At 43.5% G+C, this 17445-nt stretch overlaps 1 protein-coding gene across 1 annotated transcript in view; it reads right to left on the bottom strand.

Annotated features, from left to right (window-relative positions):
• RNF217 (ring finger protein 217) overlaps positions 1–15916 on the bottom strand; it is a 62410-nt gene extending 46494 nt beyond the window's left edge. The window contains exon 1 of the mRNA XM_053284568.1: positions 14862–15916. Coding sequence (XP_053140543.1) covers positions 14862–15539 — 678 coding nt within the window. The 5' untranslated portion in view covers positions 15540–15916. The remainder of the gene's footprint in view (positions 1–14861) is intronic.
• Between the last annotated feature and the right edge of the window lie 1529 nt (positions 15917–17445).

The following is a 17445-nucleotide window of genomic DNA, read 5'->3' as shown; positions in this document are numbered from 1 at the left end:
TTGCCAATTGAAAAACCCATCTCTACAACAAATGTTTGCTTCTAGGGCATTTGTTTCCACATGTATTTCCCTCATTAGTTAACCCATCTATATGCTTAGGAGTGTGGAGAAGAATTAACTGATTTAAAATAGGACTGAAGGAACTATCAGATTTCAAAATATACTCAACATTGTGCTGCCCTTGTTTCTAACTATCTTGAAGAATAAAAATTATTTTCTTGGGGAAATTATTTTCTTAGGAAGTAAGAAAATAAACTTCCCAAGAAAATAATTTTTATCCTTCAAGATAGTTGGAAACAAGGGCAGTACAATGTTGAGTATAATTTCTTCCTAAAAAAAATAAGTAAGAAAATTATTTTCTTACTCCAACACACTCTGCTCCAACACAAGTCTCAGAGATGGTAGACAGATATAGCAGAAGAACATTGGCCTCAAAAGGCTCAACGGAATGCAAGGCTGCAAGATGGGCTAATCATCAACTTCACAACACAGCAATTCCCAGCTACTTATTTTGTTTCAATACTCAATTAGTTTTCCAGTCATGTCACCCTTAGTCACCATTTCAAAATACCTAGGTGAATTATCAAATGCAGGCATGGAGATATTCATCACAGGTGGCCTGGAGAATGACTAAGAACTGCCCTGTAGGAATGCGAGTTCACTGTTGGCTCTGTAAGGCTTAATGGCAGGCTCCATCAACTATTCAGCCTAATTACTGTACCAAAAAGGGCATGGGGGGGGGCAGCCCTGATTCTTTTCCTGTATTCAACTACCCTAGAGGCTATAGGTGAGGCCAATTTTTCTTCCCTCCAGCCTTAGAACTACGCCCTCTAGGCGCTCAACTACAATCTTACCTGTGTATCACAGAATGGCTTGAATGTCATATTTGGAAAGCTAAATTTCAAGAAGAGAATTTTTACTCTTCCAAAACAAGTGAAATAGTCTTGTATTGTAATGTATTGATATTTTACACCCAAAGCAGTAATTTACAACACGAACCATTTGAAAATGGCACTGTATACACAGCATTAAATAGCATTGTTTAAGCCTGTGGGAAATATTTCCCAATCCTGTGCAAAATATCCCATGTCTCTCAAGCAACAACTGTGACCACACAAAAAGCACCAAACAACTTCCATTTCAAGCAGCAATACCATAACAATTCAGTACTTCTAAATTTAGCAGTGGACATACTAATTATGCCACTGGATCTTAAACACGAACATCTTGTTGGCACTATTATTGTCATTTCATAGAACTTCATGACATTTAAAATTTGTTGATTTGCTGTGATGTTATTACCTCTCCTTTAAAATTAGACAAATATAAAAACCCTCTTCAGCTGGTTGTCTTAATGCATGACCAGATGTTTAGCTTAGAAATAAGCAAGACTGAGTCACAATATTCTAGAGAAAAGGGGAAAAAACCCAAATGAAAAAAGAGTAAAATCCATATCCTTGTCTTTTAGAAGGTCACATCGAGGCATAGCAAAACTAAGAAAGAGATGATGGAACACAGAGAAAAAGGTGTAGTGATGGACTATAGTGGGTGATAGGGGCACATCGTTTATTAATGTATGTAATAGGCAGGAATGGCAATAAACTATAAAACTATTTAAACAAGTGGAGTGCTGTTTCAAAGTAGCATTCAACTGTACTGCAGATATAAGGGCAACTTATAGGTAGCATGTGGAAAGACTGGCACAAAATCTTTAACACACAGCAACTTGAGAAGGAATCTTGTGAGGGGAAACAGGAATTCTCCCCTTCACAAACTCTCCCTGCTTGTTCTTGAGTAGTTTACTCCTTGGGCAGGATACATCAGAACAAGGGGACACACAATCATTGCCCACACCCCTCCTTACTTACAATAATCTGGAAAGGAAGTCACACAGACCACTTTCCTAATTAGTTCTGAAAAGAACTCAGCTGCTAATAGAATAAAAGCAAACAAATAATTTAATATTATCCCTGAAAATGACCAAGGATCACTGCAGTTAGAATTAAACTCCTTTTTTAATATACATTGACATGAACCAGTTGTGCATGCTGTAAGAACATTTCCACATATTTTAATCAATAGCAAATTCCTGGGAGAGCAATTTGAAGTAGCTCTATTTTGGTTTTCAATCTTTTAAAGAGAAAGTGAGGATAGTAAGGAATTCCTCAGTTCTTATCTTCAACCCCTGAGTTGAAATGCTAGCACCAATGAATGTATTGGACTACAATTGTGATGAAGTAAAATTGTGGAAAAGGTGGTCACAGGTCAAAGCAGGAGCTTGTTGGAAAATTATTTCACACCTGGCTATTAGTTGCATACTGCAGGTGAAAGTTGTATACATATGGAACTTTGCAAATCAATTTCCCACACAGCCCAGATAAAAGGGACACTTTCAAAATAGCAGATATCCACTTGGAAGGCAAATGAAGACATTCCCAGGAGAACCTAAGGCCTAAACAAAATCTCTCTCTCTTCAGTCCTTCCTCCAGTGATTCCTAATTACTATCAACCCATATTTTCCAAACATATCTTACTATATATTATTTCAAATGCAACATATATGACAGTGAGAACAAAACTGCTTTTTTAAAAAAGTCAACTACATGAAGACACACTTGGGGTGTCAAACCTTTGTCCGGCCTCCAACCGGCCGAGCTGCTCCTTTCTTCCCCTGCCACACTGCATCACACTGCTCCTTCCTCTCCTGGTACATCACATTGATGGCATGCCAAGGGGAGAAAGGGAAGGTGAACTGAACCTCCCACCACCACCACCAGCTGTTCTCCCCCCACCCCACTGCTCAGCCCCATTCATTCCTGGCGCATGGTGGATGCCATTCATGGGAAGGGGAACTGAACCTTCCCTTGCCACGAGCTACTGCCTTTCTCTCCTCCTGCCACATGGTGTGCCAATGGCATGCTTGGCGGGGAATAGAAATTATACCTTCCTCTGCCGCTGGCGAGCCACTCTTCATCCCCAATGTGAGAAAGAGAGTGAGAGGAAGAGGAAGGCTTTCTCTCTGTGGAAGATGAAGAAATAATGTGGTGGGAGGTGCCTCCCCAGTAGGAACAAGGTTGGTGCACCTTACAGAAGGCTATGTGTGGTTCCCTATGTGAGGGTCCCTGGAGGTCCATCGTAATAAAATATGTTCCAATTGAGTTTGACATCCCTGCTCTACAGCAAAAACTGCTCTGTTCAACACACCATGTAATAATAATCAGATGGAAAAAGTTTCACCTCCAAGTGTATTTAAAGCTACCCAATATGCTCCTTACTATGGCTCACATGATTTGACAAAAAATGTAATGTAATACATTGCACAATTATTTCTAACACCATTTCCCATAAACAATTTATAATGAAGTGTGTGTCTTTAAAGCAAGTGTTTTCTGGCATTTCTTAGAATAATATTTTATTTATTTTCCATATTTATTTAAATTTCTATACTGCCTAGCACAGAGGAACAAGTAAAACAATACTCACATCAGTATACGTCACATGAGTAAAATAATTAAAACAATTAAAACAATTAAAAATTAAAACAATTAAAAACCATTTAAGAGTCACTAACAGGCTTTTTAAAAAGTGTCTTTAGGCTCTTTTAAAGGCTGGTAATGGTGTTAAGCTTCAAATATCTATAGGGAGAGCATTCTACAGGAGCAACCATAGAGAAGGCCCGATCCGGAGTTGTCATCAGACAAGCTGGCGGCAGCCAGAGACAAATCTCTCTTGATGACCTTAATATGCAGTGGGGATCCTGCTAAAAAAGGCCCTTTCCCAGGCAGCCTGGTCCTAAGGCATTTAAGGCATTAAAAGTAATTACCAGCACTTTGTATTTTGCCCAGAAACCTATCAACAGCCACCTTTGGCTGTATGCCACCTTTGTTCCAAAAATGGAACTCAGTGGTTGACATCCACACTAGAATTCTGCTGGTACACAGTGCTGACATTCAGACTAAATACTGTGCTGTTGAATGATGGAGGGCATGGGGAATTTTCACCCATCTCCCCTTCCCTCTGAAGCCCACTATGTTCCCAAAAATATGTCCCTGAGGACTGTACAATCCTCAGGGACAGATTTTTGGGAGGCACAGTGGATTTCAGAGGGAAGGGAAGGTCAATGAAAATAGTCTCTGACCCAGTTACACATGAGTCTGGATGTCAGTACTGTTGCACAAGCAAGTGCAGGTCTGAGTATCAGCCAAATATATTATAATTTCATAAAATTATTATTTGTGATTATACAAGAGAAAAAATAGGTGTGTGAGAACCGACCACAGGGGGTGAAATGAATCAAAGAAACAGGCATGTACAGAATGAGCATGATGCTCCTCCAGTTCTTTCATCAATTGAAGAGCAGTGCCATTCAGAATGCATATAAGTGTATGAGTACACTCCTTTCCACCATGACATTTCATATAATTAAAAATTCTGACAACCTTGACCAACATCTGTGTTGACCAAAGAGGTTGGCAGGTTAAAGAAGCACCTATTTTCTATCCCGCCACATAGAATTTAGACTTGAGGATTGCTGGGCAACTGATTCCTCAGACACTACACTGAAAACCATTCTTTTTGAGTGCTAAAACTGTTCATGCGATATTGGAGGATTGTCTTCTTATGTTTTAGTTCTGTGTAAACAAGATCCATCTGCATTTACTGATATTTCTTATGTCAATAGAAGAATGATACATTAACACTCAAAATGCTAAATTAAAATGAAGGCAGGGCATTCTGTTGGCAGAGTTGCTGGAATGCCAGGCCACTCTTAGAATGAACATCCAAAAATGCTAGGTCTACTACGCAGTTTTCTTTCCGATGTTTAAAAGGCAGATACTGTATCACACTGTGTGAAAGCATGGAAGATGAAACCAGTATCCCAGTGCAGAGGAGGCGGCTGAAGCAGGCTTCTAGAAGCAAAGAACATTCTGGAGAGGTCCAGTTATGGATGCAACCAGCTCGTTTGGTGGTGAACCATGACCAGGCTTTCTCTGTGGCTGTCCCAGAGCTTTGGAATATGCTCCCTACTGAAATAAGAGCATCTCCTTCTCTGTTTGTTTTCATGAAGAATCTCAAGACTCTCCTGTTTTTGCAGGCTTTTAATTAGAATAAATTTTAATCATTTTAAAACTTGTTTTAATATCTATTTTATTCTATTGTTTTATTGTCATGTATTTTAATTTGTAACTTTTAAATATTTTAAATTTTGTATGCCGCTTAGAGATGTACATGTCAGGCAGTACAGAAATATGATTAAAAATAAATAAATAAATAGATGGATGGATGGATGGATGGATAAATGGATAACCTTTGTGAATATTTTCCTTAGGAAGGAACCTCCTCTAGTCTCCACCACATATGGCTTGGAGAAAGGGGGAAGAGGTGGGAAGGTGCACTGCTGACAATGTTGTCTACTAGAAAATCTTAAACACACACACACAAATATATTGAAAAAAGCATTCTATTTCCATCTCACCATACTTGACCATTTTAAATAATCGTACCTTGTTTTACACACCGAAAGGCTCGCTATAAAACTGTACAGATGTTTTGATATTACCCCAATCCTCTGTTTAAAGTTCTGGATTTTATTTTCTTATACTTTTATTTATTTTCTTCATTCTTTTCTTATCTGGTGAGGAAAAACACAACCACCCAACAATGCTTCCTGTTGTGGGTACTACAGCCCAGAAGGGAATGGGGAGGGACTGGAGACAGAGAGGCAAGTGCATCCATTTCCTGACCCAACAGCCCTGAACAATTGCATAATCCACTGTCAAAATGAAACCATGCATGAAGTACTTGATGGCATTAAAATTATCTCCTGCGATTACAGTATTTAAAAAGACACTGAAGAGACAAATGTAATGCTACTCCCTTGTTACAGTCTGGAAGCACTTCCATTATCAGTTTCTATTCAAGTGAATATCTTGTCCTCAATCATTAAGTCTAAAAAACACAGTTTTAGAAGGGAAGACTCTGCAGTTGTAATCCTGCTGCAAACTTTTGTTTCATTAGAGAGCCCACTCTATGATAACATGTAAAATATAAGGCAACAGACCACCTGGATGTCCAAGCAGTGCCATAACCAACCTAATGTACAGTGGTGCCAACAGCCCTCAAGAAAATGGAGACATGCACTGTAAAAAAAAAGTAACTCAAGTAACAGCTTGCTTGTAGGGGGATAACATTTGAACCATTCTTACCAGCAAGAAAGGCAGACAGCTTTGTTCTATCCTTTAGCCTTCTCACTCTTGAGAAACGATGTCTTGAGGAGGTTGCAATGTGCCAATTTAAATATAATTTTGTCTAAAAGAGATAGTTTAGATGAAAAAGCAGCAGCTAGGGCTGCTTAAGTTTCCATATGGCTAACAGTGGGGTTCTTGCTGCTTTTCAGCAAAATTAAGAAGGGCCCAAGTAGAACACATGGGAAAAGCATTTATTTTTGTACAGATTTTGGGTAGTCTCACTACTCACAAGAGGAGGAGCTGGAGAGAGAGAAAATACTGAAGATTTAGAGCAGTAGTAAATTTAAGAAGTGCACAGGGTAATCAAATCAGAGTTAATTTGGGTATGTTACCTAGTGGGGTATCCCTTCTCCTTTCAATCCAAGTCTCCCTATCATCCCTTTTGATAGGAGGTAAGCTGCTAAAGCCAGAAAGAGGGGACAACAACAAAGCCTCGTATCTTGTGGCTGAAATCTGTAAAAGCCTCAAGCTAATTAGCGGCTGGAGATGTTCTCTCCCACCTACTGAGCCAAACAGACATGCAGTTAGGGGGCAAGAAAATATGGATAATGGCTGGCTGAAAAGGTTTTGCTTCAGCAGTGACTCAACTTGTTATCTGCTCAGAATTATGCCTGGTTTTGCTTGCTGAGAGATCCTGCCTGCATCCCTTGTGCAGGTCTGGTTTTCTCTTTTGTTTCCACTCTGATTTTCTGGGTCTCTGCACTATGGTTCTGAAAGGAACAACATCTCCTGGCAAGGCACTGTCAATACGTAGACTGAAATACATTGTCAGTGACAGAAACTGATTTCAAGAATCATTAAAGCAAGAATAAACTTGCTTTTAAGATTTGATTTCTGATCCTCTGTTTTTTGTGCAGTGCATACAAATTCCAAGGCTTTCAACGTGAAAGCTTGCTCTAGTTTTATGCTGGCATGTTAGAACATTGTGATAAAGGAGTCTGAAAAACATGCACAGTCAGAATAAATTGAATGTAATTATATATATATACACACCAAGGGGTTTCATATTCCAGGATTAAAAATTCCAGAAAGAGGATGCAGAAAGCTTTTTCGTGTGCCCTGCAATTCATTGCATACATCACAAATATTTCTTGAAGTCTTGCTTCAATAAACTTTCACTCAGAGTTCTCGTGTCATTAGCTGCTGCTAGCAGTTTGTCCTCTTTCACCCAGTACTAAACAGTTTCCGGGTACCGAAAACCGGTTTTGTAGGATTTTACTGTTTAAAAGTGATTAAAATTACATCTTTGTAGAAGTCAATATTACAGTGCAAAAATAGTAAAATTAAAGCCACCTGTAGAAAATAAAACATGCAACTATAATAATTCTATATAGCTGCTTCATTTAACTTACAATATCAAGTGAAAAAGAACCTTAACTTTCAAAAACTATTTTAATTGACTTTATTCATTTTAAATATGAATTGAGTGTTTTCTCCTTCCTAATTTTAATTCTCCACTCATCTTCCCATTCCTTGGACATAGCCTGAAATTTCAATTTGCTATAAAAGTTACTCCAGATGAAAGACTTTGAATCTTAGTTTAACATGTGAAGTTTATGCAAACTTTGTAGGCTTGAGAGAAGCAATGGACATAAAATCAGTCAAACAGAAAGGAATTTCTCCCCAGAGACCCATCCTTGTCCAAATATCAATAACTTTGTATCCTGAGGAAGACGTGAAAAATGTCCAGTAACATGGGAATGGTCTCTGATTTTCATGTCCCAGTAATTTGCTTGTCCTTTGTAGACACAGTAAAAATCTGCCTTCAACACTGTTGGCATGCATGATCACAGTAATTTCTTACCACCTGCTACAAACCAGCACATGACCAACACATGCTTTCAAGTATGATGCTTGCAGGATGATATCATGCAGAACATTTTTCTTGCTTCCTGGCCAAGTTCTTCTTCTGATTGAGCACAAGGACTGTAGACTGAAGAAGCTGCCACAATGTGTGTCAGATATAGCTCAAAGAGTCAGCTGCTTTATTCCTGCCATCTGGTCCCACCTTTCACCTAAAACCTTATCTGCCATATTCTATGGAATATCACAAAGATTATGAAACATTAAGAAAATGGTCTTACAAATGCCTATATTACCTATCCCACAAATAACTCCATATAGTTGTACAGATTAGGGATGTGCACAGAACATGGTGGGGGTGAGTCAAGGGTGTGTGGAGGGCTGCCACTTTAAGGGTGGGGAAGGGTGCACTTATCCATACCCCCGCTTTCCCCCCGCCGGTGCTCATTTTCCATAAAAGCATTAGGGGAGGCAGTGTACCTCCCTGCCGCCCCTTCCCCCTCTTTGGCCGGAAGTACCAGGTGCATGTGCACATGTTGTGCGTGTGCATGTCAGACGGGCACGTGAGCACGTGCACCTGGTACTTCCGGCCACTTCTGGCCAAAGAGGTGGCAGGGAAGTACACTGCCGCCCCAAAGGCTTTTATGGAAAACGAGTGCCGGCCGGGGGGGGAACAGGGGGAGGGGTAAGTGCCCCCCTGCTTCGAACTTCAACCCCCCCTCCCGGTGTATGAACCTGTTCGGAGGCCCATAAAAGGGCCTCCGCACAGGTTCATGCATATCCCTAGTACAGATTATTCTCACCAGTAAGTATATTTGCTCATGTCTTTGCAAGATAGTGGCCATAAACTCAACTATACACAAGATTCTGCGTTTATATGGGTCACTTTGTTCTGCAAACAACAATCTTGCAGAGGCTGCTGACATCTCATAATGTAGCATGACAGTATCAGTCTTGAGAACACATATTGATCAATAGCCAAACTAGTAGAAGAGCTTCTGCAACCTCATTCTGTTCAGCTCCATGCATTTTTGTGAATGTATTTTGAGGATGAGAGATTGCATGAAACCCTAATTTCTCTCCTCTCACAACCCTCCACTGCATTATTTAACTCCAAAGCATGGGTATGCTACCAGCAACATTAAGTTGGTCTTCCTGTGCCTCAGAGTGAGAGCACGGATCACACGGGACTAAGAAGTGTTGTACCAGTCTGGCAGCAGCTTGAAGACATGGCTACGCTGAACAACAAAGATGAAGAGCCAACCTGGTCTGACAAGGGTATTAGCATTAAATCAGCATCTCTGCTTTAGGGAATACAGACATCCCTCACCAACTACTAGAGTTCCATTCTGGCAAAACCTCGCCGTTGGCAAATTTTGCAGTTGGTGAGGCATTAGTCTATGGGAAACAGGGGGTTAGGGGAACCATGACTGCAAAAAGACCTAAAAATAAATGGTGGGAGGGAATACCACAAGCCTAAGACTCTGGTCCTATGGCTGGGGGTCTGGTGGCCCCAGGTTGCCTCTCAACTGTGCCAGAGCTTGCCGACTTAGACCCCTTCTCCCTCCCCATAACTTCCATTACTGACAAGGTCTTCTAAAAATGGATCAGCATGGGTCTTTGGAATGTATGTTCTGAACTACCCAGGACCCTCACCTACTTTCATAATTCCCGGTAAACCTATTTGCTGCCTTCCAACGTGCTCAAGCTTCACAGAATTTAGGACAGGTAACTGTGCAACTGTATTCCTCTTCACTCTGTCTATCATCCCCACTTCTCACCCCTTCCCCTCTGCTGGAATTCACTCAAGCTTGTATTCCATAGGACCCAATGATCTGCTTAAGGACCAAAGTCTTATAGTTAGCTGCTTCTGCCCAGCTCCCCAAAAAGCTTTAATCTTGTATGCTTCTGTTCTTTAATAAACAGAACTTTTGTTTTCAATGAAATCTATCGAGTCCATTACTCCAATGTGAGTACCTGCCTTTACCCACAATCAGCTTTCCTATCTTATACAAGATTATACTACCTTATACAAGATGACTTCTGTATGCATGTTTCCTGATCCTGTTTTGCTAGAACTGAAGAATACATTATTAATAACCTAAATGAACTCACTATTAACTAATGAACACATGTCATTATGAATGAAAGCACTAATGGATGCAAGGATGAGGATACTTTGAGTCTTTGCATGCGGAAGATAAATGTTTTGCTGAAATCTACCTCTTTGTCCATGCACAGTTCAACACATGGGTGCAAGCTTCTGCTATACCTTTTGGCAAGAACTAACATTGCTGGGGCTTAGGATCAAATTCCTAATTTTAAATTGACCAGTATACCATCGTTAGAGATGTGCAAAACTATTCGAGTGCAAATCAATTCAAGCTCAGAACAGGCCATTTCAAGTTTGAAATGTTTTGAGTGTTTTGAGCACCATTTTGAGGCCTGTTTTTGCAGGGAGAGCTGGTCTACCAATTAGAGGTCAGCTGTTAGACCAGTCCTCCAAGATGGGCCAACACGCTAAGTCTGGAGCGGAAGACTGGTCTACCCACCGACCCTAATCAGAGGGTAGACCAGTATATAAATTAAATTAATGAATAAATCAGTAGGCCTGCTCTTCCTGGGAAAACAGGCCTCAAAATGGCACTCAGAACATTTCACAGTTGATTCATCGAAACAGCCAAGATGAAAAGCAAAATCCATTTCTTGCAGATCTCTAACCACCATATATGCTCTCCTACACTATTCACAGGCTCTCTCAGACACACACAGGCAACAGACAGAGGCATACACACATATAGATGCACTTTTGTGTTCTCATCCAAAGGCTTTTGAAAAGTTTTAAGTCACTTTTCCACAGACAATTATGGAAGAAAAGAGATGCCACTTCTCACCATCAAGCAACAGAATCAACACTGAAAGATAAAGTATTTCTTTCCTCCTCCACACTTCTTCCTGAGCTTGCCTTGGTAGACAAGCACAGTTTCTTAGCCATGTATTCAAACCACCACATTGTTTCTTTTTCCAAGAACTACTGCTCACTATCTCGCTCTCTCTCACTCACACACACACACTCCACACACACACACACACATACAGGATGTGCACAGAACCAGTGGGGGCCGGTTCGCTGGTGAGGGAGATGGCTTTAAGGGCGGGGGAGGATGCATGCCCCCCCTCTGCCGCCACATTTCTCCCCAGCACGCAATTCCCTAAAAGCCCATCATGGAAGCAGTGTACCTCCCTGCCGCCCTATTCTGATGTTCGCTGGATGTAACCGGAAGTACTAGCTGAGACTGCATGTGTTTCCCAGCACGGGAAAACAGCAGGGGGGGGGGAGTGCATCCTCCCCCGCCCTTAAAGCCATCCCCCCCCTGCCAGCAAACCTTTGAGCTGGACAGGGTTCACATCCCTAACACACCCCCTGCCATTTTACTGTTCCTTCTTGTGAACTAAGAAAATGCTAAGTGAAGTAAATGCTTCCTTGAAGTATTGTGGATACTACTGCCTACTTCCTACCACCCTGGAACAATGTTCTCTCTCTATTTTTTTTTCATCTGTGTGAGGAATGAGTTTTGTTCTGAGTGGAGTATCAAGGCAGTGTGTGTGCACATGCATTCGGAGTGGGGCCTTCCTGATTCAACCTGAGCAGGATCTAAAATTAACTGAGAAGACATTAAAAAAAAAAAAGTAAGTGGGCCAGTTCAAACTAACAGCAGCCCTACGTGTAATAATGTCAGGACCACAGCAAGAATCTATGTGCCCTGGCATCACTGAAGTACGTGCCAACACGATCACGACACATCCTTTAGTCACTTGTGAGGGATGTTAATCAAACTGGCCCTTTACACATGCTTCAAAACCCTGTTTAAACAGGGTATTGTAGTGTGTGTAGAGGGGCGACTAGGAAGAAGACACAGATTGTGCTGAGATTGTGTTGGCACTTCCTTTAGTGATGGTGGGTTGTACACATTCTCATTGTAGCCCAGATATTATGATGTGTATGGGATGAACAGTGGTTCATCCAAACAGGTTTAATGATAATTTGATGCAATTCTTTGGCTGCCCTTAGCTGAAAACAAAAATAAGAACCTCTTGCAATTTTTGTTTCTTTCACAAATCTATTTTCTGAGAATTTTTTAAAAGAAAAAAGTCTTTTCAAAAGGAAGAGAAATGCAGTTGATCATGAAGCTATCCTTTAAATTCCAGGAAAAAACAAGGTGTACAGGCAAAACTCATTACTTGTAAACTCTATATCCGTGGTTTCGTGTATTGACGGGTATCTAATTGACACCCGGTTTCATTATCAACGGATAAGAGAGGGTTAAAACTCATGTGTCCACGGTTCCTAGAGATCCAGAAGTGACTGTGGAGGTCACTTCCAGCCATCATTTTTTCAGGAGGAGCCATTTTGTGGCTCATTTATTTTAAAAAACAATTTCCCCGTGATTTTTCATGGTTTTGTGGTCATTTTGTGGAAGGGGGGGGGAGGCATTCCTGAACACCCAGAAGCAAGATACAGTAAACAGTTTTAATTATTTTCACTTTTTTCACTATTTATTCACATTTTTTCTACCTTTTGGGTCTATTCTAGAACCTAAGCCTTTCCCCAAAGGCGTAATGCCTCATTACTCTCGGTTTCACTACTCACAGTAGTAGGCGAGGAATGGAATGCCCACAAGTAATGAGATTTGCCTGTATCATTAAGAGTCCTTCTCCCCTCTGCCTTCTGTCTAAATGCTTGGAAAACTGGCATAAGTACCTCAAATTCTGCAGTTACCTTGACCTTTCTGACACTTGGGACAGTGACACTTGCCAAGTATCAGACACTTTCTGACACTTGCACTTTAAGGGCAAGAGTAGGGTGCACTTACCCCTCCCGCCACATTCTCCTGCTAGTGTTGTTTATTTCCAAAAACCTTCATTCAAAATGAACTGATAACCCCCATCATGTTTCTTGAGACCTCAGACAAACGTGAGGAACACTGTACCATTCCAGCTTGTCACACCAGCAGCAAGCTGCAGTTTTGCCTACTTGCTGTGATGCATTCTGTTTGTGAGTAGATGCCCCAGCCTGTAGCCGCAGGAAGGAGCTAGGGATATGCATGAACCGGTTCTGAGGCCATTTTAGAGGCCTCTAAACACCGGGGCCAGTTTGAAGTTTAGAGGCCCCGGGCTTGGCACTTTAAGGGCAAAGGGATGGTGCACTTACCCCTCCCACCACATTTCCCCTGCTAGTGTTGTATATTTCCAAAAACCTTCGGGGCGGCAGTGTACCTCTCTGCCGCCCTGTTGCCCGCATTGGCCAGAAGTGGCTGGAAGTACTGGGCGTGCATGCACCCACTGCGTGCGTGCTCGGTACTTCCAGCCGATGAGGGCAATGGGGCGGCAGGGAGGTATGCTGCCCCAAAGGTTTTTGGAAATAAATGACGCTGGTGGGGGAAATGCGGCGGGAGGGGTAAGTTCACCCTCCCCCAGAACTTAAATTGCCAAGCCCACCGCTTCCGGACTGCCCGGCCACGGTTCCGTGCACTTCCCTGGAAGGAGCACTAGCCAACATGAGGCACATTCTTGCACTGATTTCTGCACAAAAAGAAATGCAACAAGGAACACTGGTATGAACATATCTTGAAAGACAAGGGTCAACTTGAAAAAAAACAAAAACAAGCAAGAGTAATCTGAAGTATACTCTAGTGTAGACACACCCATTTCAAAATAAGATTGCAGTCACATGCATTAGGATGGGAATGTATTATTTAGGGTGGCAAGATGCAAAACTTTGGTCACCCACCCACGTTAGATTATTAGATACTATTGCTGTTTCCTACAGTAAAGAGTTGGGTAGTAGGTGGCTGAAAAGCAACTGCCTTCTTCTGAACAACAGATGTGAAATCTGTTCACTTTACTGCCTTCAATTATTCATATGTCCTTAATCAGAGAGAAGAAATCAGCTGATATTAACATATAAACATAATACCTTGCCTATGATCCTAATATGGAGTAGAGGGAGAGGATAGCTTGGGGAAATGAAACAAAAACACAACACCACAGTGAGTGGCTTTTTTCTGCTGGATCCTGGGAGAATGAAGATGGAATGCCTAGCTAAGAGCAAGATTTAAGAGTGGGTTTGTGAAAGAGAGAGCAGCAGCAGGGCTGAGGCAAGCAGGGCGTAGAAAAGAAAAATGAAAAACTACAAGGTTGGTGCCTTTAGTAAAGCATACAGCAACAACAACAAAGAAGATATAAGCCTGATATGTGCATGGGCCTGGGAATAGGAAGATAACAAGGCTGAGGAATTTGCTTAGGAAGAAGATGAACCCCAAGGTCGTTTAACATTTGCTAATGGCAAGGGAACAAAATAAAGGGGAGTGGGAAACGTTTCTGGGAAAATCAAGATGGGGAGCAAAGGCTAGTCTCTGAGATGCCAGAGTTCCAACCTGCCCGGAAGCTACATCCTCCACCCTAATCTCACGCCTGTGTGGGTTGGGTGGAGAGTAGGGAAAGGCACTCTACGTATGAGAAGATCCCCAACAATGAAGAAAGCTGGTGCAGCTGAACGCGTATTGTTCCTGGCCTGAACCAGAGACAGAGCGAGATTAGGACATTACTTTGGAAGCGTGAGAGAGAAGCATTCAGAGTTGTAACCCCCAGTACCGGCAGCGAGGCACAGCATAGGTTTGTGGGCAGAGGGGTTGAGAAGGGTGCGTTCCGACAGGGAAGGAGGCAGGCAAAGAGGCACCCCTGGGCTTGGAGAGGTGGGGAAAGGCCACCTTTGGAAAGGGGGGGGGCGGGGAGGAGCACCGTATTTACTTGGGAGCTGAGATAGCGCTTCAGGCACTCCTCGCAGACGGGCTTCTTGCAGCAGGGCAAGGGCTTGAGGGGCTTCTCCTCCAGACACACGCGGCAAGTCAGCACCAACAAGGGCCCAAAGTCGCCGGAGATCAGCCCGGAGAAGGGCTCGGGCAGAAGGTACAAGTCGACCTCGATGCTACTGCTGTTGCCACCGCCTTTTCTCCCCCCTCCTCCTTGCACAGAGGGTGGCGGGGCCGCGTCAGAGAGGGGCTCTCCTCCACCTCCCTGGCCGTCTTCTGGAGCAGGAGAGGCAGGAGGGCCGGCCGGCCGCCGGTCGCTCTCCACACAGTAGACGGTGCAATAGACGGGCCTCCGAGGAAGCCGGGGGCGGCTACCGCTGCTTCCCGCTTCCAAGCCGTCTCGGGGGCTGCTGCCTGCTTCCAACGCTTCCCGCTTCCGATCTTCTGCCGGGGGAGACCCGCTGCCTTCCTCGGCTTCCTGGCCCTGCGGTTCAGCAGGCGGCGGCGGTGCGGTGTCGTCCTCTTGCTGTGGCCTTGATGCCCTTCGGCTGAGCACGTCTTGCGGCGGCGGCGGAGCTCCGGCAGCCGGGGGAGGCAGCTCCTGGCGGCGGCTGCTACTGCTGGAGGCGGCGGCTGGCTGCGGTGGGGTGCTGGCCGTGCTGAGCTGCTCCCCCATGCCCGCCGCCACTGCACCCACCCTCGCCGCTGCCCATGCAGCCGCTTTCCCCAGCGAGTCTTGCCCAACTCCGACTCGCGCTACGTAAAGACACGCATCCGCCGCGACCCTGCCCTGTCCCCGGTGGGGCTCCTGCTGCGGATCAAGCTCGGCGCACCCGCTCGCAGCCTCGCCAGCCTTTCGCACGTAGGGCCCGCCGCCCCGACAGGGACCGCCTCATCCTGCCCGACTAGCCGAGTTCAAAGAGGACTAGCCCCTCCCCGAGCCTCACACACCGCTCTGCTCCTACCTACCTCCTCGCCCGCCCGCCTGCCTGCCTTGGAGCCTCCAACACAAACAGACACACACGACCCCTCCTGTACTGCCTACGTGCCCTCTGTTCGGCTCTAAGCGTATATTTTTACTGGACTTTATGAGAGTCTTACGTCAACATGGGTTATAATGCCCTCTCCTACCAATGATTTCTTAACTCTTTTATTTTTTAAAAAAATGGTTTTTTTAACTGGTTTTTTAAAGTAACATGATTCCACCCCCCTTTTATTTCCACCACATGCTCGCATGCAGTGGAATCCTATGCATGTTTACAGAGTTCAATTTGATATTCCCAATTTAGTTTGCATGGGATTCCAGTCTTACCGACTCTGCTTTTCTTCCCAAAGACATGCCCATTCATAAATCCAAAATTGTGCTGGTCAACGACCGTAATAAAGATTATTATTATTATAAATCCAAAATAAGTGCTCTCTTTTACACACTGGATCTTGAACCTACAGTTTCATGAATCTTAAATTGTCACCCTGCTAATTTAGTGAAGAGGCACCTTTTAAAAGTGGTGATTCCTCTATATTTATCAAGGGGAGAGCAACCGGCCTATCCAACCCAGTACAGCAGTCCTCCAGTGCCTGTTGCAGGTGTGTACTATATGTTTTTGTTTTTAATTGTGAGCCCTTTGTAGACAGGGAACAATATTATTCAAGTTTGTTTTTCTATGTAAACCACTTTGAAAACTTTGTTTGAAAAGCAATGTATAAATATGTGTAGTAGTAGTAAAGTAGTGTGTTTGAAAACAATATTGCCACAGAAACCACCTCTCAATTCCAAAGCAAATGTTGATGGGGAGGAAAAGAGTAAATTCATTCCAACTTCTTTCTCCCTTTCTCATTTTCTAACTTTAGAAGGCAAAGGTTATATGCAGAGAGCAATTTCACACTATTGTGTTTGGTGTAGATGCTCGAGAAGGGAAAACTGCAAAAGAAGTTCATCCTTGTACAATCAGTTCACATGTTGGTAGGTAGAACATTTGTTGAAATACAAATAGAATACCTGATGGCCTCATTTGCACGTAATGGGGGACTTGAGTTGGAGGGACCCACGGTTTCCTTACCATTACATCCAAACCCAGCCAACTCCAGTCCTGTCCATAATCCAACATCATGCTGAAAAGACTCCAGTTTGAACTCTGTTCAAACCGAGAGTCCAGGGAGCCTCCTTTTAGGGATATGCATGGAACCGGCGGGGACTGGTTCAAAGGCAGGAGGATGGCTTTAAGGGTGGGGGAGGATGCACTCCCCCCCCCGCACGCTCTATGTTACCCCCACCGGCACACTTCTCTCTAGAAGCCTGTTGGAGCAGCAGCGTACCTCCTTGCCGCCCGCTCTGATGTTATCCAGAAGTAGCAGCTGTGACTGCGCGCATTGCTCGCATGCCATGTACAACACGCACCCAACATGCGCGAGCAACACATGCAGTTGCAGATACTGCACTGGAGGCTGCATTTGACCAAACTGGAGTTGAAGGAAGAAGCTCCTCCCTCCCTCTTTCCTTTCCTGATTGGCTGTGTGGGCTGTCCTTCAAACAAGAAGGAAGCCCACACAGCCTGATCCCCCGCCTCTCTGCAGTCTTGGAT

Source organism: Hemicordylus capensis, chromosome 1, assembly GCF_027244095.1.
Source record: "Hemicordylus capensis ecotype Gifberg chromosome 1, rHemCap1.1.pri, whole genome shotgun sequence".
Taxonomy (NCBI): domain Eukaryota; kingdom Metazoa; phylum Chordata; class Lepidosauria; order Squamata; family Cordylidae; genus Hemicordylus; species Hemicordylus capensis.
Note: the sequence above shows the minus strand (reverse complement) of the source record. Positions and strands in the feature narration are given on the sequence as shown.